General features: G+C 39.6%; 1 protein-coding gene across 12 annotated transcripts in view; it reads left to right on the top strand.

The window, feature by feature from the left end:
• Nucleotides 1-27,191, top strand: part of ZNF827 (zinc finger protein 827) — a 154,941-nt gene that overhangs the window by 84,684 nt on the left and 43,066 nt on the right. For all 12 annotated transcript variants that reach the window (XM_086889331.1, XM_086889335.1, XM_086889333.1 and 9 more), the window contains 2 exons: nt 8,594-9,077; nt 20,758-20,991. In XM_086889331.1, coding sequence (XP_086745457.1) covers nt 8,594-9,077; nt 20,758-20,991 — 718 coding nt within the window. The remainder of the gene's footprint in view (nt 1-8,593; nt 9,078-20,757; nt 20,992-27,191) is intronic.

Here is a 27,191-nt window from a genome sequence, read left to right as displayed (position 1 = left end):
TTTTATTATAGTTGCAATTTTGTCTGATTTAGATGAATGTGTGTAACAGGGTATCAGACTGGTGTGAGGGGGGACAAAAATGCCTGTTCAGGTTTCATACATGCTATTGCAGAATCCAAGCTTACTGGACAAGAGTATGGCCTTGCTTACGCTCAAGAAACTGTTCCCTTTTGTGTAAATTATTCAGATTCCTCTGGTCACAACATGATATCTTGCTATGGTTTAAGTTGTTGCTAGGTCTTAAATCGTCCCCCTAAAGTTTGAAGGCTCATTCCTTAACACTTCTGCTGTAGATCAGCACACTATTCCCAGGCATCCTCAGTGTATCATGATAATCATTATCAAGTAAGCTCAGTGTTTGTGGCAAAAATTGTTGTTTGAAGATTGAGGATCTGTCCCTTCCTTTTAGGCATGGTGATTTCTGCAGGTGGGATGCTGGACAAAATCAGACACTAGTTCACTGTCTCTGTGTTTTCCCAAAATGATGGCTTTCTGAGGCCCTTGTGCTCTTTTCTGCTCCCCTCCCAGCATTAATGCTTTCATTAACTAAGCCTGCATCTGCCTAAAACATACCTCCTTGTACAATCATGTAGCATGTAGTGTTAATTATTTGATAATATTGTGATTATGACTGGGTAATGCTCAGTTAGAAATCCCTGAGGTAAGACAGACCTGCTTAACTCAATGTAAGAGATGACAATCACCTTCAGTCTTGCTGTGGAGGCCCAATCTGAAGTCTCTCCATCACTGCAATCCAGTGGTAAAGGTCATGATGGACTTGGGCATCTTTGCTGGCAAAACTGTCCTTATTTGAGGTGAAAGCAATTGTCTTACAAAACCAGGTTGTTTGCATCTGTTTATTGGTCTCATAGATAGATGTAAAGAATCACAAGCACAACAGTCTGAAAGACAGCATTTTTACCTTTGTTTCAAACAGTTTCATACACTTTTCTCAAATAACTAAGCCATCAGTAGAATTATCTTCTATCACATCAAAACTGAAGCAGGAGTATGAGGAAAGGGCATGTTAGTCTTGTGTCCAAAAGTGTCAGACATAATTTGAATTCCTTCTGGTGGAAGTATAAATTGATAACAAGAATAAAAATTTTAAAATTACCAGATCTCTTTCTCATTATAAACAGTTCTGCCTTTAAATTTATATGTACGTGACACTATAAAAACTGTCACATATATAAGCCAACAGCATTCAAAATGCACTGAATGCACACCAGAAATGGTACAGTACAGCTGGGAGTTATTGAGGGTGCAGTGTTCTGGTTATGCCAGTTGAGTAGTGGGTTTTCTTATTGTCTTAGTATCCTTTGGGAGCTACCTGGACTTATCTCCTTTCTGGCAGGCAGCCCATGAAGGCAGAGCTGCTTCTGCTTCTCCACCCATTTCTCCCCATGTGTCAGCTGTGGCTACAGGTGAAGACACATTTTTCAAAACCAAAAAGGCCACTTAAAGCTAAGGTACTGAGTTGGTGTTTGTCATTCATTACAAGGCAAATTTTATTCCAGGATGCTGTAACAAAGCTTTTTCCCTTTATGTTGCTCTTTGGTCTTCAGGTAGTTTTGCTCTATTGATAAGGATAACAGGCAAAATGTATTTTGTTCATCTGCAGTCCTCAAAATCTGATTATTTTGTCTTTTCATCCTCCTACGCAGCATAGCCATGAGCTTGAACCACCTTATTTTTTTTTTTTCCTAGGTTTTTGTAGGTATTCACCACTGCAACTGGTTATTTGGAGATTTAATTTCCATGAGTGGTCCGTGTGTGTCCATATGGGCCTTCCTTACCATGTCTTTAGCATATTGACCAATAACTATATAATATATAGAGTGTGTAATTTTATGATAATTACAATGTGTCTAAGTGACTGACCCAGAACACAACGTTGCCAACATTTTTGGTGTCCCATCCCCTGCTATGGAGAAAAACTTAATAGAGATCTGGAATGATTCCTGTCCTGACCCATATTCAGATCTGCATGTGCTACCCACCACATGGATGAAGCTTTCTTCTGCTAAGGGCACTTTGCCAGGGCCAGCTCACAACTGGAGGCGAGGAAGTGAAAGGCACAAGAAGGGAAACAGAAGGAAAGTTTCCACACAGACACACAACAAACAAGCGGGGCTGAGTAGCATGCCTTTTAAGGCACAGAGTGTTAACTATAATTGTTATATTGTGTTTAGATTCCACAGTGATAGGCACCTTAGAAAAATCCTAAAATAGACACGGTACAGAATTTTATTAGCTTGTTTTTGGGTTTTTTTTTTGAGGCAAATTGTAGTGCATGCATAACCACAAGTTTGGGCTGCTATTCCCGGGAATCTGGAGGGGAACATCTCAGCAGCTGATTCTGGTATCATAGCATGGTTTCCAGGGATGCTGAGAGTACTGAACTGAAAATGGAGGTGGACAAAATGAACGGGTAGCTGAGAGAGGTGTCTTGTCCAAGCAGGCAGCAAGTATTATGCTTGAGTTCTGTCTGTTTAGCAAAATATATGTTCAGTTAGAATATGTTTTCTTCTTGAGACAGTATCATATGTACTTCTTCTGCAGAGAGCAATGGAAAGTTGTGGTGTAATTCAGCAAGATGTAGTCAGGCTTTTCTGTTTTTCCTGAAAGGGATTACATTTTCCTCAGAGCAATACCACAAGCATCAGTCAGACTTTGGCCAATTGGTGCCTTTGGATCATGCACATATCTTTGTCAGCAATTGGTGGACAGATAGGCTGTGAGATCATGCGGTTATGTTCCAAGAAAGCAACAGGGTATTAGCTGAGGACTTGGAAGGGGGAGTGAGGAAGAGGAGCATATGGCCAAAAACAATACCTATAAATGTTCCTTGTGCTGCTATATAGTCATAAGGCAGAAGTGGATGAGCTATCTGTTGTAGCAGTAGAAAAGAAGTTTAGCATTGTGAACATGTGCTGAAACATGAGGGTTTGATAGAAAATGAGGGAAAGGAAGATGAAATTTTACAGGAAGGTTCAATGCAGTGGTAGGCAGGTCATGTGATGCTCAACTGCAGGATTTTCCTGCTTATGAAGAGCAACCATCTCAGTGAGATCCAGATTAATGTTCTTGTCTAATACAAACAGGGTTATAATCAGCCTTGCAGTTAGGGTGCCTATTAATTATATGATAATGGGAATCAGGGAAGGTCCTGAGGAATGGGGCCAGGTGCTCAGTGCCTCTTGGTGATTTGCTTTTCCCTCTTTCTTCCTCAGATAGTGTCAGACAACTGAATAAGCTTTCCTAATCCACTTTGGTGAAGTATGGGACCAGTTCTTTTCAAAGAATCTTCAACTTCTTGGGAGAGGGAGGTTGACTGTGTTTTACAGGAGGGGTTTTTGTTTATTTTTAAGTTGAACTTTAAGAGCCCTGGGAGGCACCTGTGATTCTATGACATCCCCATCATCTGAGGGGAGCTAATGCAAACTTGCACAGCTTTTCAATATATAAAATCTGTGCCCAGAGTCTCAGACAGGTACCACAAATGACTTCAAGTATCTCCCTTTTAATCTTACTTTTTGCATATCAAACAAAGATAAGACAGGATCTTAAATATTTCCAAAAAATATTTTTTATAACACCTAATCCAGTCCAGCACTGCAGAGGCCTTTTTTCCTCCCCTTGTTTTCAAGCAAAATGAGGAAATACTTTAAAGAAGAAAATACTGTATAAATAACATATGTGTCTTGAGGGGAAGGATCAGATCAAACTAGCACCACAGCACTCAACTTTTAAAAATGCAATATTCTAAAACTGAGGGAATTTGTTGGAAAAGAGCATGAAATGAAAAAGCAGACGGCACATGATTGATTTTAAAATGGAAAGTGTACTCAATTTTTAAAATAATGCCACAAAAGAAACGTGAATGCCTGTGTCTCATAACCAGAAAGGAGAGTCTGTGCTAAGCCTTTCCCATCTTTAGGGAAGGGAAAAGATCAATCTCAGCAGTACCACAAAATTGTAGGCTGTGCCTGTGTCACCTTTCTTCTTACCCCTACTCCTGTTTTACTTTGTTGGGTGGGATCACATGTGTTTCTAACAGTGGCACATTTGTATGGCTGGTAAATCTGCAGAGATGTTGCATGTAACTATGAAAAGATGACATAAGAAGTGGCTTATGATACTGGGAAAGTTACAATGTCCACACACACACAAAAAAAAAGTAACAGAAAAGCCAGCACATTGATACAAATGATGTGATACGATAGAGACATGTGGTTTCTGTAAAAGAAAATCATGTGTTCCTCTACTAAGATGTTTTGAGCATGTCAGGAAAATCACGGACTTTAAAATCAGCTGAAATTTATTTGGTCTATAAAAAAAGCCTTTGGCAAAGCTTCTCACAGAGAAGCTGCCAAATAAATTAAGCGATGTGATGTACTGTGGCAAATTAGAAATTCACCAAGAGACAGTAAAACAAAGGGTAGGAAGGAATTAGCAATTTTAAGCATGACAAAAGGCTAACAGAGGGGTGTTCCATTACTAAAAGTGGAATTGTGCATATTTTAACAAATGTGATGTATACAGAGTGATGACTGTGGGTAAGAGAATTATAGATGGTACAACCTTATGTGCATGAATCGAGATTAAAAAAGGCAAAGCTTGAAAGGGAACAAAAGGAGGCTGGCTGCCCAAGAAACAAGGGGGGAAATTAAGTTATTGTTGACAAATAGAAGGTACTGTACCTTGGAAACCAGAGTCTAATAATGCACCTGGCTGTCGGATATAATGAACTGTAACTGCTCAGGAAAAATATCTGGATATTGTTGTAGACAGTTCAATGAAAACCTTTTCTTGGCATGCACAGCAGTGGTTAAAGAGCACATTAGATATTTGAGTGTCTGGAGAATAAAACAAAAATAACACTGAAAATGTAACAATGTTATTATTCGCATATGGTATGCTGCCACTTCTGGTTACTGCATTAGAAAACACATATGAGAAATAAGAAGGGATTTTAAAAGCTGGAAGTGAAAATTATTAGTGGGATGGCAAGAAAGGACTGCCTTTGAAGAATGAAGCTGAAAAGAATGGGACTGCCAGGAGGGTGAGAGAGGTGTGATCAGAATAGTGCCTGACAGGGAAGATGAACTGAATGGCCTCTTTTTTTTATTTTCTTGTAATGTGAGAATGAGGAGGCAGCAAGACAAACTGAGAAAAAAATAAATAAATGAAAAATTTGACCAATACGTAGCATGTACCCAAGTCCTCAAACAAGGCCTAAAGTTTGTGAGGACACCATAATTCTGTTGCAAATTACTGCATGTGTCATAGCAAGCACACACTGAAAAAAACTGCAAAACTACAAAATATCATTTGAGACTGGGCAGGCTGTAGGGTTAGAATAAAGATGATACAAGTCCTTTCCCTAGTCAAGAAGAACATCCCTGGTTAAAGGAAATAAACTCTGAAGCCAGAAGCCCTTAAGTGGTTCTGGCATAAGTCAAACAGTAGTTTTATGGGATTTTGAAAGAAGCATTGTGTATGAGCAGGTTGTGCACTGTGGCTTGTTGCAGTGTAATTCAGAGAGATCCAAATCTGGCAGCAGCTGAGCTCAGACTGGCACTTTGGGGAAAACCTGCCAGCTGCACTCTTGTCTCCTGCCTGTGGTTCTTGCAGGAAGAGCCTGTTTGAGTCTAAAGAAGACATCTGATGGTTTGGGTAGCATTAGCACAATCTAAGAGCCATTCTCTGCCTCATGGAGGGAGCAGGCAGTTTTTTGGACTGTAATATTGCATCCCCTAAATCTCCCCTGTGGCTTTCTGTGTAGCTCTACGGGGTTTCTTGTTTTTTATTTTGTAGCAAGTAGTTGCTGCCTTGACTTTTCCCCCAAATGGCAGAGTATGGCAATTCTTGGCTGTTTTAGCTGCCTTTGAATCAGAAAATAAGAGATAGTTTTTCCTGTAGAGGGATTTTAGCTTAGTTTTAGTATTTGGATTTTTAAATTAGTGTTATTTATTTTTGAAAATAAAATAAAAGTTAAAGTCTTCTGGCAGGAAAAGACTCTGGACATTGTGGGGCTAAGTCTTTGGCTTAATGTTTTTTAAATTTTTTCTTTTTCTGGGTCTAAAATTTTTCCTTTCAATACTCAAAATATTTGTGTCTGAACTCTGTCATTTCTTGGCTGTGGGTTAGAAATGTTCTTTATGTTAGGATATATCCATTGGTGATGAAGTTACTGTCTTTGGGCAGGAGAAAAAAATTAAAATCAAATGAATCAGTGGCTCCTATTTTCATCCATTCTCAAAAGACATTGCAGGGGTGGCATGCCATACTCCTGGGGAGAGAGAGAAGGTGGGCTCCCACACAGGCTCTGTTACCTGCCTGCAGCAGTGACAGCCTTCTGAAGGCATCGTATTGATGGCTGGTTGTGATAAAGGCCTCTGGAAGACGTGGTTAAACACATAGGCAGGGAAATGCTGATTGAAGGGGATCCTGGAGAGAAACCCTGGCACACAGAATCTGTGGGTGTGAGAGATAAAGTTGCCATGGTGAGGGTGCTTGCTGCCCTGAGTACATCTTGATGTTCTCTGTGAAGAGCGCTCACACACTGCTGTACTCACAGACCATCCTGCTTCCAGTAGTGTAGACAAGCAATCTGGTTGCCATTTTCATTGTAACCTACTAATGTTTAGAGTTTATTGTGCTGCTATTCTGCAAGGTTGCCTTAAATCTGTGTTAGATTAGCATTAGCTTCTTTTTTGTCATTGTCAGGTGCAATGATGAGATTCCAGAATTGCTTAGTCTGTAAATGGCACGCTTAGACAGTATTGAGAATGTCATTCTGGCCAAGAGAAATTCTCTCTTGCTGTCTGTCTGGCACATCCAGAGCCACCAGAGAACCACTGAATGAAAAGTTACACAGCACTGGTGAAATGTCTCTTCACTGAATGCAAAAAGTACAAAAAGAGTGACATCCCCCAGCTTCACATTTCATCAGACCTGAGTCAGGGGCCTGTGTAGAGCTGGAAATCCTGGATCTGAGCTTGTGACACAGCTCCCCTTGCAACATAGGAAATCAGTCAGGCCAAGTCTACCACTGTGGGAAACTTCAGCTTGAATTCTGACGGAGCCTTGTTTAGGAAACACTGCTGTTACCCCAGAGCTCTGCAGTCTCTGCACCAGGGCCCTCAGGATCTAGATCTCAGCTCTGCAGGAGGCTGGAAGGTGCTGAAAATCTCAGCTAAAGCTATGTTTTCCAAGCTCCCTTGTGTAGATCTGCAGCCCTCAGGGCTTTTGGACTCCCAGGCTGTAGCAGCAAGCCTTGGATCCCTGGCACAGCTGGCTGCTTCTGAGCCAAGCCCAGGGAGCAGGGGGAAGGAAGAATGCCACTCACTAGGGAGGAGAATCACACCTTGTTTGCCAAGAGTTCATCAAACCTCTCCATGTTTCAGGTGAAATATTTTGCATTCAACAAATTGCCATTTTCCAACAAAAATCTGTCTCACTGAAATGTTTCCAACCAACTTGAGTCACAAGTGAAAGTGAATGTGTGGAGCTGAGCTGTTGCCAGTGTGCCCTGATCACATGTTCATCCATTAGTAAGGAACAAATGTATGTATCTGCCAGCCTTTTTGCAGGGAGTAGCCTGGAGTGCTGCTGTCAGGATGTAAAATTTATTTGTGAAGCCATAGCAAAAAGATTTTTTAATAGCCCTGCTGCTATTATGCTGGGCTCAGTTATTCCCTCTCTTTAATGACTACTGTATGAAGCAGGAAACTGTATAATTATATGTATGTAGCTTATATAGTTTAATGTGTGTGTCTGTTCATATAGTACGTGAGCCATTACATACAGATGGATGGAGTTCCCTCTAAAAGGTAATTGGGATCGAGCCTGAGGATAACAGGCATTGTATTCATTCTGGAGCATGCAGGCTCTATGACAAAGAGCCTGCAGTCAAAATATGAGGACAGTAAGATTAACTGGGATCCTTAATTGACTGATAAACTAGAATAAATGGCAGACACCATCTCTCATGTTTCTATTGTATCATAAAAGAGCTGTTTATTTTCTAGTAGAATTAATTTGCAGCAAACTGTTTCAATAGCTCCTTGGTATTGCCAGGTGCTGTGTTTTTACTCTAATGATACATAAATCAATGATGGACATTGCTGTGTTGGTTGGGCTGGGTTTTTTTCCTGGGTTGCTCTGAACAATTTTTTATTAGTTAGGTTTCAGAGAGTGATGTTTGTTTTTTAATCAAGAAAGCTATTAGTTATAGCTTGGAAGTCTTTATACACTGACAGGTCACCAGGATCTGATTGTAAGGACTGTTTGATCCAAAGCAGACTTCATCATTTCCAAGCTGCAGAAACAGATGTTCCTGATTTTTTTTTGTTTTTACTTGAGTCTGATGTTTACGTTCTTTGACTTATGTGAAAGAATTCTACTGTTGTTGGGGTCTGACTTTCCAAGTGCTCAGAAGGAAGAGTTCACTCATTAGTTAATATTTTCTTTTTTTTTTTTTTTTCTTTTTTTAACAGTGTGAGAAATGCAGAGTTGAGATTCCTGCAATTCTGCTACTCTGCTTGGCTTAATACATGCTTTTATCTCTCACCTCTTGAACCAGGTTCATCAGCACCAAGACAGGGGTGAGACCTTCCAATGCCAGCTATGCCCTTTTACCTCCTCCCGCCACTTCAGCCTGAAACTCCACATGCGCTGCCATCAACATTTCCTCAGGACAGAGTCTAAAGTGAAGGAGGAAATGCCAGAAACTGAGGTGAAGGGGTCACCACAGCTAAACAGTGACTCCTGCCCAGGACCACAGAGGGAAGGAGCGGGGCCTGACCTCACGGGATCAGCATCTGTATCCAAAACACCCGATGTGGCTGGGCAGCCTGGTGGGGGGGTTCCACCTTTGCTGGTGAAAGAAGAGCCCAAAGACGACACTGGTGCCTCAGCTGCACCTTTTGCTCTTAGCACTGTTGACAGAGCCCCAAACAACACAAAACTGAAAGACTCCTCTGACTTCGTGGCCAATACAGCATCAGCACTATTCAGCCAAGACATCTCTGTCAAGATGGCATCAGATTTTCTTATGAAGCTGTCAGGTAATTGAGCAGCAGCATTGGCTGCTCCTTTATGGGCTAGGAAATACTTTGTCTTGGTTTTGCTAAGTCAAAGAATTGCTAGGAGCAAAACATTGTAGCTTCTTAACTTATAATTTCTTGTTTCTTTTGATAGCAGAGGTGTATGGTGGAGGGCAGAGGGGAAGTAGTGAGAGGAGAGAGGGATTTTGCTGTTTAATTGCTGGGATTAGGAGTGAGAACTGTTTATCCAGGCTTTCACGTTCATTAGTGTTTACCTTGGCAAATCTCTTGTGGCGCATTTTCCAGGCATGCTGAATACCTGTAGCTCTAGTTTGAAATTGCTGAGGGTCACCCAAGTGCCCAGCATATTCAAAAAATCAGTTCTTAAGTTCTCTGCCTTTACCCACTTATTACAAAGGACTAATAGAGTATTGGTCACCTTCTTTTCCAAGTACTGTTTGAGGCCTACATAGTAAATGCATGTGAATGTTACTGCATTCAAAATTCATACAATAAATAAATACAATAAAAAAATTCATACAATAAACAAAAATACTGCATTCATACAAAAATTTGGGTTTTGTTGCTAACACTTTTAAAAGAAGAGTATTCCTAGAGATTCATGTAAGCTTTTAAGAATTATTATTTTAATTTAAATCCATATCTAATGCCAAACATATGTTTAGTGTTTTTTCGCTCAGATTATTGCTGTAAGAAGGATATTCATGTGTGAAACTGAAGTGTAGGATGTGTTCAGGGTGGATCTGTTATATTTTATGTGCTCTTTTATTGATTTGACTGACTACTTCAGAACAGTTGATATGCTGGGGAGGTGTTCTATGCCAAATGTTTTCAAAATTGGCCTTGAATTTTTGAAGAGAAAGAAGTCAGGAAAAATGTCACTCAAGGAGCTTCTGTTTCACATGGAGATCTTGGTCCCCGTGGGAAGTTTTAGGCTTTGGAGATAGAAGATAATCTTTACAAGAGAAAATAATTAGTCAGCTTTCTCCTTTAAATGGAAAGTAAGTTGTATTTGAGCAGATTTTATTGTCAGGTAAACTAAGGAATTAGCTCTGTCTTAATGCCCAGCCTTGGTGAAACCACAGCCATTTGTTTATGAAAATCTTTCTCTCCTCATCTTCCCAGATCTTTATACCTCTGGGAGTACAGTACTGTGAGGAATTGAGTTGAGAGGGTTAATACAAGAAATCAAGATTGGGGCTTCATGGAGCCAGCGAGGAAAAGAGAAAATAGCTGAGGGCAAGCAGGAGGTGAATTGGGCTGGCAAAAATGGTTTGCTGTGTTGGACCTCCCCCTGAAAAAATATTAAATAATCTGTCAATATAAAATATTACTCTGACTGACAAAAAGTGGGCAGGATGAGTCTGTTTGGATTTGCTTGTACATTTCTTTACTTGAGTTTCAAATTTGGACTTTATATGAAATCTATCTTACGCTGTCCAACAGCTGTCCCACACATGTTGCTGTTTTGATGTCAATTTTAAATTCGGGTTGCTGCGCACGAAGATGCTCTGCACATCAGCAGAGCTGGCCTGGGGAGGGTGGTGCTCATGATGGCTGCATGTAGCAGGAATGAGAGCAGAGTGCAGGAGAGGGGGAAAAACCTGAAAGTTGAGAGAACGTGCAACAATTTGGTGTGTGGCTTTTCATGTAGCAGTAGATGGGAAGCTGTTCACAGTTTGGCAGACGGTCATGTTTTCAGTGTCTGCTCTATTGGCATCAGAGAAAGGATACAAATGTACATTATTCATGCAAAAGGCCTATGCAGTTATTTTATGGTGACTTACTAAAGGTCTTGAAACCTGACTTGTATGCACTGTTACCTAGCAACATGTTATAAAGTCGCTGGGGGAGTAAGATGTATCTGTAATTTTGTATGTGTGCATATTTGGATTAAAATGTACTGCCAGTCACCAAGTTTGCTACACAGGAAGAGCAATGTCAGAAGGAAGGGAATTTCTTTTCTTCTGAGATTTATATTGTGTTACATACATTTGGTTCATGCTTTCCTCTATACAAAGTGCATAAATTTAGAGTAGAAGTAGTTCTCTTTTAGCCTGTTGGCTGAGAATTAGCTGCAGTTTTGATGGTTCAGCTCTGCTGAACAAAGTTCCTTTGAGTGATTTCTTCATTACGACAGTCTTGTTAGGCCCATCAGAGCTTCAATTATTTGCCCTACCATTCCAATGATATAAATCTTTTGACATCTCAAATTGTATATGCCAATTGTAACAGCCAACACAGATTTTTCGAGACCAAATTATGTCAAAACAATCTAATTTTCTTCTCTGACAGGCCTTGTGGCTAGGAAAGAAGCAGTAGATAGATATATAGACTTCTAGAATTTGGCATTTATTGTTATCGAATATTGATGTTCTAAATGAACATTTATTTTTACTTGCCAATGTATATTACTCCTCTTCTTGCATGGTGTCAATCTGTACACCTCCAATTTCATGGGAAACTTGTTGAAGTCCATCATATCCACGTCTGTCCAGTTTAGAGACAAGGGTGTCACATGTGGCAGCGTCAAATGCTTGGCACAAGTCTGCTCTGCCCCTGTCCACCAGTGCTGTAGCCTCACCATAAAAAGCCACCAAATTTATCAGGCATGATTTGCCCCTGGTGAAGCCACACTGGCTGTCACCAGCCACCTCTTTGTTTTCCATGTGCCTTAGCATAGTTTTCAGAATGGAAACTGGAGATTATATTAAATAATGGAATATGGAGATTATATTAAATAATCATAAAATCATTGTAATTAGGAGAAAAAGTAACAGGATTGTATCACTGTAAGGTTTAGGTATTAGGAAAATCTTTCCCAAGCTGAGGTATTTGTACCTCTAGGATAGTTTGGCTGGAGAGATTGTGGCATCTCTGCCACAGGGGAAATGCAAAAACAGCTGTCTGTCAGATATGGCTGGTCACATATTAAGCAGTAATATGGACTAAATCTGTGTATCACAATCAGTGGACCATAGGATGTCATAAGCAGTGGCAAGAAATGCTATCTGAACAAAAACAAGCAGCAAGCTGCGGAGATGCAAGGTGGGGGAAATTTACAGATGTTCAAAGTTAGACCTGATGTGGAGCGGGCCAGAGATGAATTATGGTGACATTGCTCAAAACAGCCATTCAGGTTTTTTTCAGAAAGGCTCAGGGGAGCTTTAGATTTAAAGAGATTGAGAAATACTGGTGTGGGTGACCTTTTCAAGATCATTTCATGCCAAATTCTGTGCCACTACTTGCCAGAAAGATCTTTACTTATGAGTTTTATGAAATAAGGCATAACACAAATCACCAAATGTAAATCTAAAAATTAGAACAAATCTTCAATTTTTTTCCCCTAGATTCAATTCTCTATGTCCTAGTTTAAGGTAGGAGAGGATTTTAAATTCACGAGAAATTTAAAAGGTTTCTCTGAAACTTTATTCAGATTTTTTTGTAAAGATAATTAGCAGATGACTCAACACATAAAGAGAAGAATATTTAAGCATGTTTTTACCTTCAAATCTTGCTCCTCTGGTTTCAGTAGGTCTGCTTGTACACTTCAAATTTTTCCAGTATTTTGATGTATCAATGCTTTGTCAGAATGTTTTCCTCCCCCAGTCCATTAATTTCATGTTTAAACTTTATAACACATTCATATCTTAATTTAAAGAGTATTTAATTTTTCTGTTTCAAAGGTTTCAGTGACAGACATTATACAGCACATCTCTTTAAATACTGCTGTCCTTCCACCCACTTTTCAGGCTTGGGTGGGTTTGGGGATTTTTTTGGTTTTTTGATTTTGGGTTTGGGGGGTTTTTTGGGGGGGTAGGTGAGTTTGGTTTGGTTTTTTTGGTTTGGTTTTTTGGGTTTGTTTGTTTGTTTGTTTGTTTGTGATTTGGTTTTTTTTGTTTGGGTTTTTTTTTCATAATAAAAAATTCTTTAACAACGATCCAAACTACAATGGCCAGTGTACCCTAGTGATGTTATTACTGTGCCTACATTATGTGCTGCAGTAACTTTTAACATTTGGAAATAAATGGATCCCAGCAAAATGAATGGAATTCTTGCACTATTGCTCTCCATGGGATTCCATGTGGAAACAGTAATTGGTACACATCCTTCATTGCTGGCCTCTCTCCCCCACCTCTCTGCGTTTAAACAAGTGCATTGCTCCAGCAAGCAGCTCTCTTCATCTTCTGGAGTGGTATCAAGTGTGCCCTGCCTCTGCTGTTCTTTTTATGTTCCCCCAAGTTACTTGCATGGAAAACCTTAAAAAAAGCAGGAGGAAGGAGCTAAAATGCTGAGGGTTTGGGGCTGTCCGCGTTAAACCAATTAGAAACTGCTTTCTCTCATTTTGTCTTATCTGCTGTCACTGTCGTGCGAAGAGTCAAGACTTTATTTTGGGAAATAAAGCCACCATGGGACTTCAATGACCATCCAAAATATTTGGGCTTTTCATTCGTGGTTTTATTAGCTGATTCCACTAATGGAATAATGAGAGAGTAAATCATCAGACAGCTACATACAGCATATTAGTAGATAAGCTAAGTAATCACTTAGATTATTTGTTCTGTTTGGCTCACGAAAATTACTGCATTCCTTAAAGGTAACACAAATAACTTGAAATGTTTTATCATTTGCCATTGACTGTACTGAACTGTCTGGCTTGAACTCTTCAAACAGCTATTTTTTAATAAAATAAAAGCATATCCAATTAAATAGCCATAATTGATGTATTTGAGTAGCCAGTTCCAAAGAAAAAACATGCTGTCTAAATTTGGGATTCTGACATCGTTTATGTCAGAATGTAAAATTTCAATTGGAATATGTAAGTGCACAGGACTGACAATTATCGAGCCATGTCCTTAATTTAAAAATACTATCAGTTCCATGATGCTGCTGTCAGTGTAAATATCCCTGATGTCATCAAGCTCTCTCTTTGAAGTCTCTCCACATTCACATTTTCCTAGTTCCCACATAGACCTTTAGTTTCAAGTAAAATTCTGATGTGCAATAGCACATCTACTTAAAACCTGGGCAAACAAAATCTTGTTCTAGTCTTTGCTACTGATATATCTTCACCCTTGTAATCTTTTTTCAGCAGTTACTAATCTTGCATCCACAATTTTGCAGCATCCTTAAAATCACACCCATCGTGTTTTACATCTTGAAGGAATGGATAAAATTTAGCAAGATAGAGCAGTGTAGTCTCTGGTCTAATTCAGCAATTTAAAATGTAGAATAACAAACTCCTTTTTTTTGTGCACTTAGTCCAGTACAACTTAAAAGAAGCCAGCAATATTATCCTGAACCAGGTCTGTGCTTACAATTTAATGTCTATACAAACTCTTACATTTGGAGTGTAGGACTGGGCTAGGCTGATGGCTTTTTGCTTCCCTGAATACACCATTATTCTGGGCAGAAGTCCGAGCTCATGAGCCTTTCTCTTGCATCCATCCAAAACAGGATTTGAAAACGCTGTTAGTTCAATCATCTCTGATTGTTTGTTTTGGTTTTTGTTTTGTTAAACAAATATAAAGGTCAGTCTGGTGGTGTTTCTCTCTTCTGATTTTGCTCGTTTGTAGAAAGAAGGCATTCCCATATTGCAAGCAATTCTCTCTTATCAACAACAAATGCTTCCTTGCTCCTTTCACTGCTCCCCTCTCTTTTCTCCAGTGTCCTCACAACCTTACCTGTTCTGCTGCTGTTCTGGTTTTTACCTGGAAAGGAGGAAATGGTCTTGGCAGATGCTACAGCCTTGTTTAGCCTGTGGGACTTTGGCTGCATAACAAACATCTTGGGGTGTTGGGAGGGATGTGTGGTTCTGCACCTGCCTTAGCAGTTTGCCAGATTTCTCCATTCCACTTGGACTAGAACATTGTGAAATTTTGAGGGCACAGTAGCAGGACTGGTCATTCTCCTTTGCTATCTCTCATTGTGCTTGACTCCAGCTTTCTAAACACAGAGCAGCTTTAAAGATCAGTTTAGTTAGCTGGCCTTTCTCAACTTATGCTTGCAGTTTTTAATGTACTTAAGCAATATGGTTTGGAAGGCCTCATATTTTAAGTGGTATCCTGAAGCCCAGGGGTGTCAAGTTGTGGTATCATTGTATTTGTGATTGTCTATTCTGCCATTGCACTGCTTTGGTAAAAAGAAATGTTGTAATGCTGAGCACCCTTGAGTCACAAGTAGCTTTTTCATTGATAATGCCCATTCTGTGCTCTATAGCCCTGTAGGATAGTTTATTTGGCCTAGGGCAGAGGAGAGGTCTTTAAAATTCAAGTGTAATTGACTGAGAATTCCTAGAAGGGCTAGGTAGCATGAAGTGCTCTGGGACATCTTAATACTCCAGGGCAACAGGCACTAAAAGGAAATGATAGACCAGCTAGACTGTCCTGCCAGAAGAACAGTATTTCTCCTTTTGGGCCACTTGCAGTGTATGCAGCCTCTATGTTTAATAAGATGAACATAATTTATCAGGCCAATTGGATTTTAGTCTGGAGATTCTCCAACAAGTTCCAATTCCATAGATTTTTCTTGCAAAGCAATTAGCCCACTTGGGGGCTGCTTCTGCGGTGTTTGTGCTCCTTTCTCAGTTCTTGAATCAAATCATCAAATATAAGCCATGGTCTCCATGCAGAATGCCAATTCCTACCTAGACATTTCAATTGCCAGAGAGTAAAATAGTAGATGACCCATGTCACACCCTTTATTGACCACAGCTGCCTTCAGGGTGATGTGATGTGCACTGTCATGGGACTGTGTCCTCCAAATACTGCAGAACCGATCTAAGGCCCTTGGTTCATTTTAACCACCACATCTCAGAGTTTACCATCTGGGATGGAAGGTTCATCTTAGTTCCTTTCAACTCAGACTCTATGGATGCTTTTTTTCATGACTTTTTTTGTGGCAGAATTTTGTTGTGGATTCTGGTTTTTCCTTTATGTTTTTCTCTCAGATGGAGCAGTGACCAACTTCTTGCTGATTGTGACTTGTAACATTGAGCTTCGGTTGGAAGTAATCAGCCCATTTTTCCTCTTTCAGTTATAAACATTTTGAGCATTTAGAAATCCTCTTAAGTGGACTGATGGAGTTAGCAGCTTCTACCAGAGTGTTTCAGATTAGTGGCAGATGCCCAAAGCTTTTCTTGTGGCATTTGGCAGTTTCAGGAAAGTGTTACAACTTTCATCATCTACTTTTGCCAAATGGCTCAAATGGTTCCAGTTGCCAGGAAGATAAAAATCAGCAGTCTGGAATATTCTTTGATCTGTGTTTTTTCTGGATATGGAATGGAACAAATGGAGCATTATCCACCGTGCTTGAGAGATTCCTGCCTGTTGGTTTCATTTGCTACGTGGGTTTGTTTTGTTTCTTCACCGTGCATTTCAAAATTAAATTGCTGGGGTTTTTTTTATTCAGTCTGCAGACAACACATCTTTCATTCTGTTCTCACTGCTGTTCAGAATGAATGTAAATTAAATACAAATTAGGATATGTGTGTGTATCTATTTTTGTATGAAGATAGAAGATACTCTCCCTTCTGGGGACTAATAATTTTGTCATTCAAATATACTTTAATAATCTTCAACATATTCTTTTTCATTCTTGTCTAGTTCTAATTTTTTTTAAGGATTCCTCAGTCATGAGATTTGTAAAAACTGGTCATAGTAAACTTCTATTTGCAACATTTTTTTCTTACATCTGTTTATTGTTTTCCCTAAAATGACTAGTAGATGCATCACCCTTGCTATTAACCATGTGTTAGTAATTTTGTCCATAGTTGTGGATCCAACATGGGACAGAGACAAGAGTGGTGAAGACTTTTGCTGTTTAGAGGGTCTTTTTTGTGTTGTGCAATTTCTTCCCTTCTTGCTTTAATGTATGGATCTGATAAATGAGACAACCTTTTTTATTTGTCCTTCTGTTTTAGGCTTCATTTACATTAAAATCATACTGCTTTAGTATATTTCAAGAAGGGGTAAAAAACCTGTTAATTTTAGTAATTGGCTTGAAACTGACCCAGTAGTTGCTTGATTTTGTTTTTGTTTTCTGGAGGAAGAAAAATGAGGCTAATAACTCTTCTATTTTTGTGATTTATCTACAATTTAAATGTTTGGTTTTTAGAAAACATCATCAGTTCAAGGAATGTGCTGCCAGATAATTAAAGAAATATGACTCTACTTCTTTCTTAATTTATTAATTCCTTCTTCTGTCCAAAACAAAGCGGCTAGAGTAGGCAGAATCAGTGACATAGGTAAGAACAACAGTCTGGGATTCTTTTCCTTCATGTAATACTGCCAAAGGCACACCTTCAGGGCTTCCTCTGGGTTGGGGGACCCTGACTGTTTTCTTTTTCTCATTGGTGAAGTATTGTAAACACACAGAGTATACATAGCTCATGAAGAGCTCATTTAGATTGTGTCTGATGCTGTGCTGGTAGATTTGTTATCAACATGGTTTTGTTTCTCATTGTTACCCTGGATGATGGCTCAGAAGTCTGAGGAGGTAGTGGCTCCTGGCAGCACATGCTGTCGCTGCAGGAGCGATCACGTGTGGGGTAGGGATAGAAAGAGAAAGGTGTACAGAGGAAAGGAGGGAAACTTGATTCATTCTGGATCTGTCACTTCTTGGGATCAGTCAGGTTGGAAAAGACCTCTGAGATCATCTGGTCCAATCCATGACCAAACATCCCCTTCTCAACTAGACCATGGCACTGAATGCCACATCCAGTCTTTCCTTAAACACCTCTCTGGGCAGCCCATTCCAGTGTCTAATCACTCTTTCTGGAAGAAATTCTTCCTAATGTCCAACTTAAACTTCCCTTGGTGCAGCTTGGGACTATTTCCTCTTATCCTGTTGCTGGCTGTCTGGGACAAGAGACCTCCACATGGCTACAGCCTCCTTTCAGGGAATAGCAGAGTGATAGTGACCCCTGGGCCTCCTTTTTTCCAGGCTAAACACCCCCAGCTTCCTCAGCCACTCCTCATAAAACTTGTGCTCTAGACCCTTCACCAGCTCTGTTGCCCTTCTCTGGACTCACTCCAGCACCTCAGTGTTCTTCCTGAATTGAGGGGCCAAGGACTGGACTATTGCTACACTATTTAAACTCTTATGTGACCTACCTTGAATTTTTTGGTCCTCTGAGCTATTAGAACTTGTCTTCATCTTAGTAGGGTTTGAGGGTACCCTGGGATGATGAGTATGGAGGCACCACCTTACACCTGCCCTTGGACTTTGCCCTTGGGTCAAATTGGCTGCTGACTTTTGCCTTGGTGATAAGAGGGGTTAAAAAAATGTTAATTTCTTTCAAAAGCATTCCTTTTGATCCTTTTTCTTGTGGTAGATAATGCAATAAGCATGTGTCACTGCATACTATAGCACCTAACTCTTGTAATAAGTTCCTTGCTTAAGTCTGTGATATTTTATGAATTCTGTTACATTTTTTTTGTTTATGGAAGTTTTTGCCATGGTATATGGTTGCAAATTTACACTGATCTATGCAAGTTTAATGTAACCTCTGTTTTAAATGGTGGAAGAGTGTAGGTTCACCCAGCCTGTAGTTCTTGCTCTACCTGGCTCGTTTTCTGCCCTGGTTCATGGCAGAGACAAGGCTGGGTCCACAGGTTAATGGTTGTTCTCAGTGGGTTGTCTTTACCTCTTCACATGGACTCATGCTTCCTTTATTTTCTGGGACAAATTTGAATTAATACCTTTTTGAAAGGAATAAATTCAAAAGACCTTTTCTTTCCCCAATGTTCTCTGAAAGTTCAGGCAGACTGCTCTCTCTCAGATCCTGGTGGAGATATTTTTCATATCAGCAAAGCAGCTGGAGTGGCATGTTTTAAAAGCAAAGGAGAGCAGAAGGTAATTTAGCAGTGAAGGGTTGGGTCTCTTTTTTTGTGACTGTTCATCACTCCAGGACAAACCCCAGAATAGACTGAGGCCAGGCTAAAGAAGATAGATGAAATTTTTTGTTAGTACCTTAGTATAGTTAGGATTGGCTTGAGAGATCTAACTTGTATTTTTATGGTTTAAAGCATGTCTTAATGTTTCATGTTTCTAGTTTTGCTCTTCTTTAAAAAAAATAAAAAATTCAGAAGCAATTCCTAGTGCTGGTGAAAGTGTCTATAGGTCATGTTAAAAATTCCAGATATAAAGTAATGTTATTTCTGAAGTGAATAGAACTAATGTGTATGTGCACCTTGCTTATGTGTGCACTCCTTTACTACTTGCCTTAATCTTGTTCTTTGGTAATTGCTGTCCAACCAACAAGGAGGAAAATCAAACAACTCTGAAATATAAATTGAAAAGATGTGTTGTGTTACAGGGTAATGCAGTAGCTTTAAAAATCATTAGCACACTCCCAAAGGCAAACATAAAAAAATTGAAGAGTGTGGAAATGAACAAAGGCTCAAAGTAGTAAATGTGTCTAATTCTGATAAAAATGGCAATTGTACCTCATATTTTAGAGTTCTGGTCTCTGGGAGATAGTGAGCACTTCATGGTAGGATGCAGGAATTCGGGTTCTCCAGGTCTTTTGAGGGAGTTGCTGAGAAGGAGAGTGTCTGAGGAAATAAGCCAAAAAAGTCAGGAGACTGAGAGTAGGTAAGAAACTGTGAATTGGAGAAAGGAGACCGAGGGTTTAAGCAGGTAAATGTTGCCAGATTTTGTCAGGTACAATGCTCAGTCTTTTGTGTTTGTGGAAACAGAAGTTTAGAGAGGTGGGAAAAATGTAAACTTACCAAAGTTAAAGGCACTCAATGAGTCATCTGCTGTGTGTTACTGGGAGTTTAAAGTGATATTTTGGCCAAGAAAAGGTCACAAAGAGATAGGGAAAGAAGTATCTCTTCATGGTTAAACAAAAAAAAATTATAAGAAGATTTACTTGAAAAGTAGTGCAAATTCTTTAGTTTTCTTTAGCCCATGAATTTATGTTGTCTGGGCTTGGAAGTATTGTTTAAGAGCTGCTTTGGTTTTATCCTTTTAACCAAACACCGTGCAAAGGTTCTGCTGCTGTCAAGGGGTATTGGAAAGCCCCTTCAAGAAAAGCATTGCTCAGTGTGTAGATATTAAGCAGCTCCCCAAAGTCTCCTTACCCTCCTCCGAGGCTGTGAGGAGTATTCGAAAGAAATATTTTAAAATTACTCTATTTTTATGGATTTAGAGTTTGAAACATTGCAGAGCTGTCTTCTGAAAATCCCTTAGTTCTCTTCTTAATACAGTAACTTCTAGGACCTAAGAATTTGCTGTCTTTTCCCTTTCACTCCCCTCTTAGGCTTTCTATCTTCCTACTCTTCATCTCTCGCCTCTCTTTCATTCTTTAAAGCCTTAGTATGTCATACCCATGGGCATTGGCAAATTTGTCCTTAAGTGAAATGATGTTTTAAACTTCCACCAAGCCTGCAGAAAACCTACAAACCAATGACCAGGGAAGAGCTTTTAGGAGGAGTAGAGGGAGAAAAGAGAGAGGATGTCCTTCTGAATTTTGGCACATGCATTTGTTGTGTTTCAAAACTGCCTCTGTAGAAAAGGTGCAGAAGTTTGTCCCTTGAAGCATCTTTGAGCACAGTTTGATGTGTCTGCTTCCAGTACGTGCTCTAGTATTTTTCAGGTTATGGTTTCTTCCTGTTACTAGCTGTTCCAGGATTATATATTACACTAAGTCTCACTTCTTTCCTTCTCTTGACAGCTGCAAATCAAAAAGAGCCCTTAACTCCTAATTTTAAAGTGAAGGAGGAGCCTAAGGATGAAGAAGCTGGAAGTTCAGCCACGTCTCAACCCAGCTATGTGTTCAGCCAAGAATCTGAAGCCTCAGCTCCAAACGTGCCTGAAGAGAAACTCAAGCCACAAGAAACACAGGCAAATGTGATGAGGCAGGACATGTCAGTTAAGGCAGCATCTGAGCTCCTCATGAAGCTCTCAGGTAGATATTTCATTTAATAATATTAAATTTCTGATTATTTTTTTTTGTGTATGCTAGCAGGGTTACCTTGCAAGAAGGTAGGTTCAGCTTTAGTAGCAAGCCAAGGAACAATTGAAAAGGCCTGTCTACAAAGTGCAAAGTACATGAAACATCTCAGTTTGTTCTGTAGCCACACTATCTAATTATCTCTGCTCTGATTTTCAAATTAATGACTATGGAATAAGTCAGAAGAAACGATGCCTTAATACTTTTAGGTACTGTAATTTTTAAAATGTACAAAACCATGTTAGTACCAATTTATTCACACGTGTCACTTCATTAACATAGTAAGAAAGTTTCTGTACCTTACTGTACTTTTAAAGCTTTTATTTTTTTTTCTGACAATACATTGTACTCAAAATTGCAAGATCCAGTGTTAAAACTGTGTAAACTGAGCCAGCTTTCTGCATTTAGCAAGACCACTTGAACTTGCTTACATTGCCTCAGTGATAGATTCTTCTGCCAGACAAGTAGACAGTGTACATACATAGGTAGTGTTAAAGCTGGAGGGAGTCAAATAAAAATGCATGTTCTGCTAATTATGATTAATTAATCATTTAATTAATCGAGATTTAAGAGACAGTAAAAAGGTTGAATTCTTCCCACTGGAATCAGGTTAAGTGAATGATGGAAAGGCTTTGAACTTCTAACAGACCAATATTTAGGACCAAGGCATGAAAGTCAGTCTGGCAGGCTGGATTTTGTGTTTCTGCACCTGAACTGGATCTGATAGATTTTAAGTCTTCTCCAAAACTGGACAAGATTTAATTTTTTCATTATGCCAAAATCATGCAAGAGGTGCTGGTGGGAATGCTTGCATGTTTAGTAACTTCTGGGATCCCTGTTAAACCTGCCTGTCTAATCTGTTGTCTTGATTGGACACTCTCAACCGTGAATTTGAGCTCAAACTTGTATCTGAAAGACTTGAGCTGACTAGGATCTCCCCCATAAAACACATAATTAATTCACTGCTGTTCATGCCTCCACACTTTAATTTGCTGAGGAATTTGAATCACTGATTTGAAAGCTTTCCATGTTAATGGAAGTGTTGCAGAAAACGTGTTCCCCAGGTACAAAAGCTGACCAGAACACCAGGTTCCAGATTTTTTTCTCAGACTCCCAAATACGAAACACTCAGTTATTGGTGTAATTCACAGTTGCTGCTGGTAACTGGTTTGAGTGGGGTGTTTTGGTAACAAAACTTTGCAACCTAATGAATGCTGTGACTGTTTTTCTTGGTGCATATAAACTTATATAATTACTTTTATATAGAAAGAGCTCTATAATTTAATATATTGTCAAGTACTTCAGAGACACAATGGTTCTGGATTGTAAGTCTGGAGTTGAACACTGGCAGGCTATATTTAAATAGTTCTATTGCTGCCTATTATATTAGAATATTTGTGCCTTAAATACCTGTTTGTATGAGAGAAATCCAGTGTATATTAAATCTTGGTCATCTTCAGCTGGTGTTGGGACCTCCCAGGCTTTAAAGACTGTAGTAAGAACTACACCAGTGTAACGTTTCTCTTACAAGCTCTTAGAGACTGAGCAGTTTTTGCTGACAGTGGTCTTTTTGGCTAATCCAGAGATTAGGAAGTGAAGAGTGATTTGGATTTATGGAGTTAGTATTGCTGCTGTTGATATTCCTGCATCAGCCAGGGGGTGGGGTTACACCCAGCTTCTCACGGACAGTTTTCAACTTGCACTTCCCTGAATTGCCATCTAAGGCAGAAACTAGAGAGGAAAACACTGAGATATAGTTCAATGTAGGACAACTACCAGAGGAAAATCTTTAAATTATTAGCCTCTTTAGTGGTTTATTTTGGGTTTTTTAAAATCTTTATCTGGTACAATACTCCCATATTACTGTTGACTTCACAACCTACTGTAAGCAATTTTGCAGCCTGATTTTGGTGACTTAGAACTTACTTAAAAAATTATGCCACTTCTTCAAGGAATCATAGAAGGTGATGAGTAAGTTTTAGCTTTCATATTTTCCAGATTCTGTGCTGCATTGGTATGTAACTCTGAACTTCATATAGAGTGTTAGCAAGTTCTCCTCACAGTTTAGTTAGACAAAATGATCCTTTTCCAGCCTGAGAACCAGGGACACCATTGCAGCTTCAGACCCAAAAGGTATAAAAAACAGTGAACTGAGGAGAGCAAACTGGGAGGATGGGAGTTCATAACCTGAAGCTGTAATTGGGCAATTAACCCCAATATGTAAATGGACCAAAACTTACAAAAGTGTGAAAATGTGTGATCCATTGTCTATCTGGGTGTAGCTCTGGCCAGGCTCTAGTACTTCCCAAGGTGTGTGCTTTGAAGTCCTTTTTAATAAATACCTACTTTATTCCTTTAACTCTGTCTAGCCTGTGTTCTAGGTAGCCTCTCAAGGCATCAAAGGACCTCAAAGATGACAGAATCATTTAGGCTGGAAAAGACCACCAAGGTCATTGACTCCAGCCATTGAGTGATCACCACCTTGTTCTGGGCCACAGCACCGAGTGCCACATCCATTAATTTCTTGAACACCTCCAGGGATAGTGACTTCACCACCTCTATGGGCAGCCCGTTCCAATGCTTGGCAACCCGTTCTGTGAAACAATTCTTCCTGATGTCCAGCCTGAACCTACCCTGATACACCTTGAGGCTATTTCCTCTTGTCCTGTTGCTGGTTGCCTGGGAGAAGAGACTTCCCCAGCTGCAGCCTCCTTTCAGGGATCTGTAGAGAACAATCATCTGGTTCCAACCCTGCTGCCATCGCAGGGACATCTTCCACTAGACAGTGTTGCTCAGAGCCTTATCCAATGTGGCCTTGAACACTTCTAGGGATGAGGCATCCATATTTCTTCCTGAGCCAGATCTTGAGGTGAAAAGGAAAGCAAAAACTAAATTAGTCCTTTTTTCATGGTACTGGAAAGAAAAAAAAAATAAGTATATCTTGGTGTTTTACTCTGTGTGGGAAATCCTCAGTCAAGTGCCCTTCATAGATTTGATATATTTTATAATTTGGTTTAAGTCAAGTTCTTCCAGATTCTCTATATTCTTGGTAAGGACTGAATAGATTGTGTTCTTGCTTTGTTATTTTCACTTTTTTTCTGCATAATACTGATCACCAAAACCTACATCACATACAAATTCAAGAAGGAATTTCCAACAAAACAGTGTTGTGCTTCCTGCATTCCTGACATACATGCTGCTGCTACCCTCTGAGCAAGAATACTGCTGCTTGTTTCAGCCTCATGGGTGGGAGCCTCTTGGGATTTGGGCATAGACCTTGCTTTCTCCTTCTATGTCAAGGATGAACTGGTTTGTATTTTTCACTGGGAAATCTCTTTTCCCAAATGTAGGTGCTGTGTTGCCAGCCCTTGGCTGTAATGGGTAGAGGAAGGCCTTTCCAGCTCTGGAGCCTGGTTTGGTGTGGTGCATTCTGTAGGGTAGGTTTACTCCAAATCATCAGCCCTTTGTCAGCCTCCATTTGTCAGCCACTCAGAAATTACTCTAGAGCTAGGAAAAGTTAGAAGAGTAGATATCTTCTCCTGTAGTAGAACATTAGCAGAACATTTTTTGGCTGCCACTGTAGAATATAAGACTCCCTCCTTCAAGCTCAAGGGCTCTTCAGACTCTTGCTTCTAGCAACATAACCAGAGTTTGGGATCAGACCCTTGCCCCACATATTACTTTGGTGGAATTGGACCTTTTACACCAGTTCTTTCTCTCCCATATTCCCCTGGGATTCAGGTCTTGTACCACACAGTTACCTACTCACACCTTGTTACCTACTCATACCTCTTCCACAGGATTATCCAAGGTCAAAGGGCTCATGTCTCTTGGGCATGTCTGTGCAGAACCCACTTCCACCCAAACAGCCAGGACAAAACTTTCTAACAATCAGGTTGCTATTTCAGAATAAATCAAATGCCCATTTGAAAAAAACTGGTGTTTGGAAGTTAACAGGCAAAGTTTGAGCAGATTTTCAACCTCCATTCTGCAGAAGAAAATAAAATTACCACTGTGATATGTATGAGTGCACAAAGGTGAGCTGGGAATTCTACCCATAAGTCTTGACTGAGACTAGATCCAATGGTAAGCAAACACATTTGAGGAGAGAGTGGAGTGGGGCAAATTGCTCTCATCTGTTTGGAAGGGTGCCATCAATGCATGATTTTAAATTCCCATGATTGCATAAAATCAGTTAGAAGAAATGGTAGTAATGTGTTTCAAATACACGTCTCCTACATTTTTAGCTGTTCTTTCATGGAAAAGCTAATTTATTTCTCAAAATGTTTAATTAAGTGGCACCCTCAATGATTCCTGGTCAGTTTTATACACTCAGTCTTATAAATTGAAAGGTAGGTTTCAGAGGAGACTGAAATTAAAAATAAATATTTGCATATACATCCCAATGTTAGAGCTGAAAAACTAAATTTTTGCTGAAATAGTCATGTTGCTAATATGTTTGGGGCATGCATTAGCTTTTAGAAGCATGTAATGTTTTGGCTTCTTCTCCAAAAATGAACATATAGGTGGAGGTGTATAAAATCCATCCCAGGTACTAGCACTTTTTAAGTAATATTTTACCCAGAGACATTTATATGTCCTTGTGTTTCTTAGAAATGTTGCCTGAATCACATTTGCCTTCATTTCAGATATATCCTATTTTTGAGATGTGTTCATTTTGCATGTAACTCAGGTGGTTTTCCTCCTCTTTTTTTTCTGTGGGTCAATTCCCCATGTATTGTATCTCCTTGTTAGCCCAAGCAAGTGCATGACATTTGTGCTATTTGGTTCCTTTGGGTTTTTTGTTCTTCAGTCCTCAGGTCACAGTGTTTTCTTGTAATACACCAGTATCAACCAAGAGTCTTAATTCTGGGTTATCAGCACATGCAATTAGTGCAGACTTACTTCATGACCTCAGCACACAAAGTGAGTGCTGCCTACAATTGAATCCAAAAGCATTCCTGATCAACTCCATTTATTGTCACCTAATTATATGATAGTTCCTCTTTTGGAACAACTGGTTATTACAGGGGAGGGGTGTGATGGGGTTCTGGCATTTTTTTGATTAAGCCTTTATCTGCTTTAATATGTTTATGGTAATTTTGTATTTCATGCTTTATAGTTATTGTTTTTTGACACTATCATACATTTAATTGAAATCACATGGATTAGATCAACTATTTTAAAAGAGTAAAACAAGGAGAAAAGAACAATGGTACAATTCTAGCATAAGGTAAAGATCAGACCTAATCTTGCTGCATATTTCTTTTCCACAACATTGTGGACTGCTCTGGAAAGTGCGAGTGTGGAGTTAGGCTGCCGTCTTTGGAGATTCCTGTTGCCGGTACCTCGTGAGAGTCCCTGCACCTGGACTGATTGCAGGAGAGCTGTCAAGGCTTTCATCCCTGCTTAGAAAGCCTTGATAATGGGCAGAGAAGGGAAAATACAGAGAAGTCTTGTTCTTTGGGGCTTCTGAAAGAGCCCAGAACATAAGTGGGGGCATGTATGATCTGAAATAAGACTTTCTCTTTGTGGGAAGTAGAGAAATGGCAAACCATGTCAAGCTACAATCCTAGATTAAACCCTGCTACTAGCCAAGTGGATTTTTCTTGTTTTGGTTTTTTCTTTTAATCAGGTTCTTTAAATAGGGTCTTGCAGGTAAGCACCATCATCCTACCATTTAAATGGAAGGGGCAGCAGGTGTCTATCACAACTCTAATTAGTCTATGGGTTTAATTTGCTCTATTTTTTTTCCTTGGCTAGCATTTCTGTGAAGCAGCTTGTAGTTGCAAAATTCTGTAACATGGGAGTTCAGAGGTTCCACTTTAATAAATATGAGCCATTTCAGGATGTTTTGTTTGGTTTTTTTTTTAATATAGGATCCTGTTACATTGATTCATTGACATTGTCTTATATAAAACAGCAGTTTGAAAAAAATACTAGCAAAATAAAGCATCAAGCACAGCGCCCTAGGGAACGTCAGATGTTCCTTGTTGTGTCTCTGTAGCAGAACCTTCAGGGCTCGCCAACTGTTCCTTACCTCTGAGGTTTTATTTAAGCTGTTTTAGGGCATGTTTATTTCTAGCAAATCAGAACAATTAGCATAACAAAACGCCTGATTCTCCGTGCTGAAAGCTTTTGAAGTTGGTACAAGT

This window comes from Cyanistes caeruleus, chromosome 5 (assembly GCF_971803275.1).
Source record: "Cyanistes caeruleus chromosome 5, bCyaCae1.hap1.1, whole genome shotgun sequence".
Classification (NCBI taxonomy): Eukaryota; Metazoa; Chordata; class Aves; order Passeriformes; family Paridae; genus Cyanistes; species Cyanistes caeruleus.
Note: the sequence above shows the minus strand (reverse complement) of the source record. Positions and strands in the feature narration are given on the sequence as shown.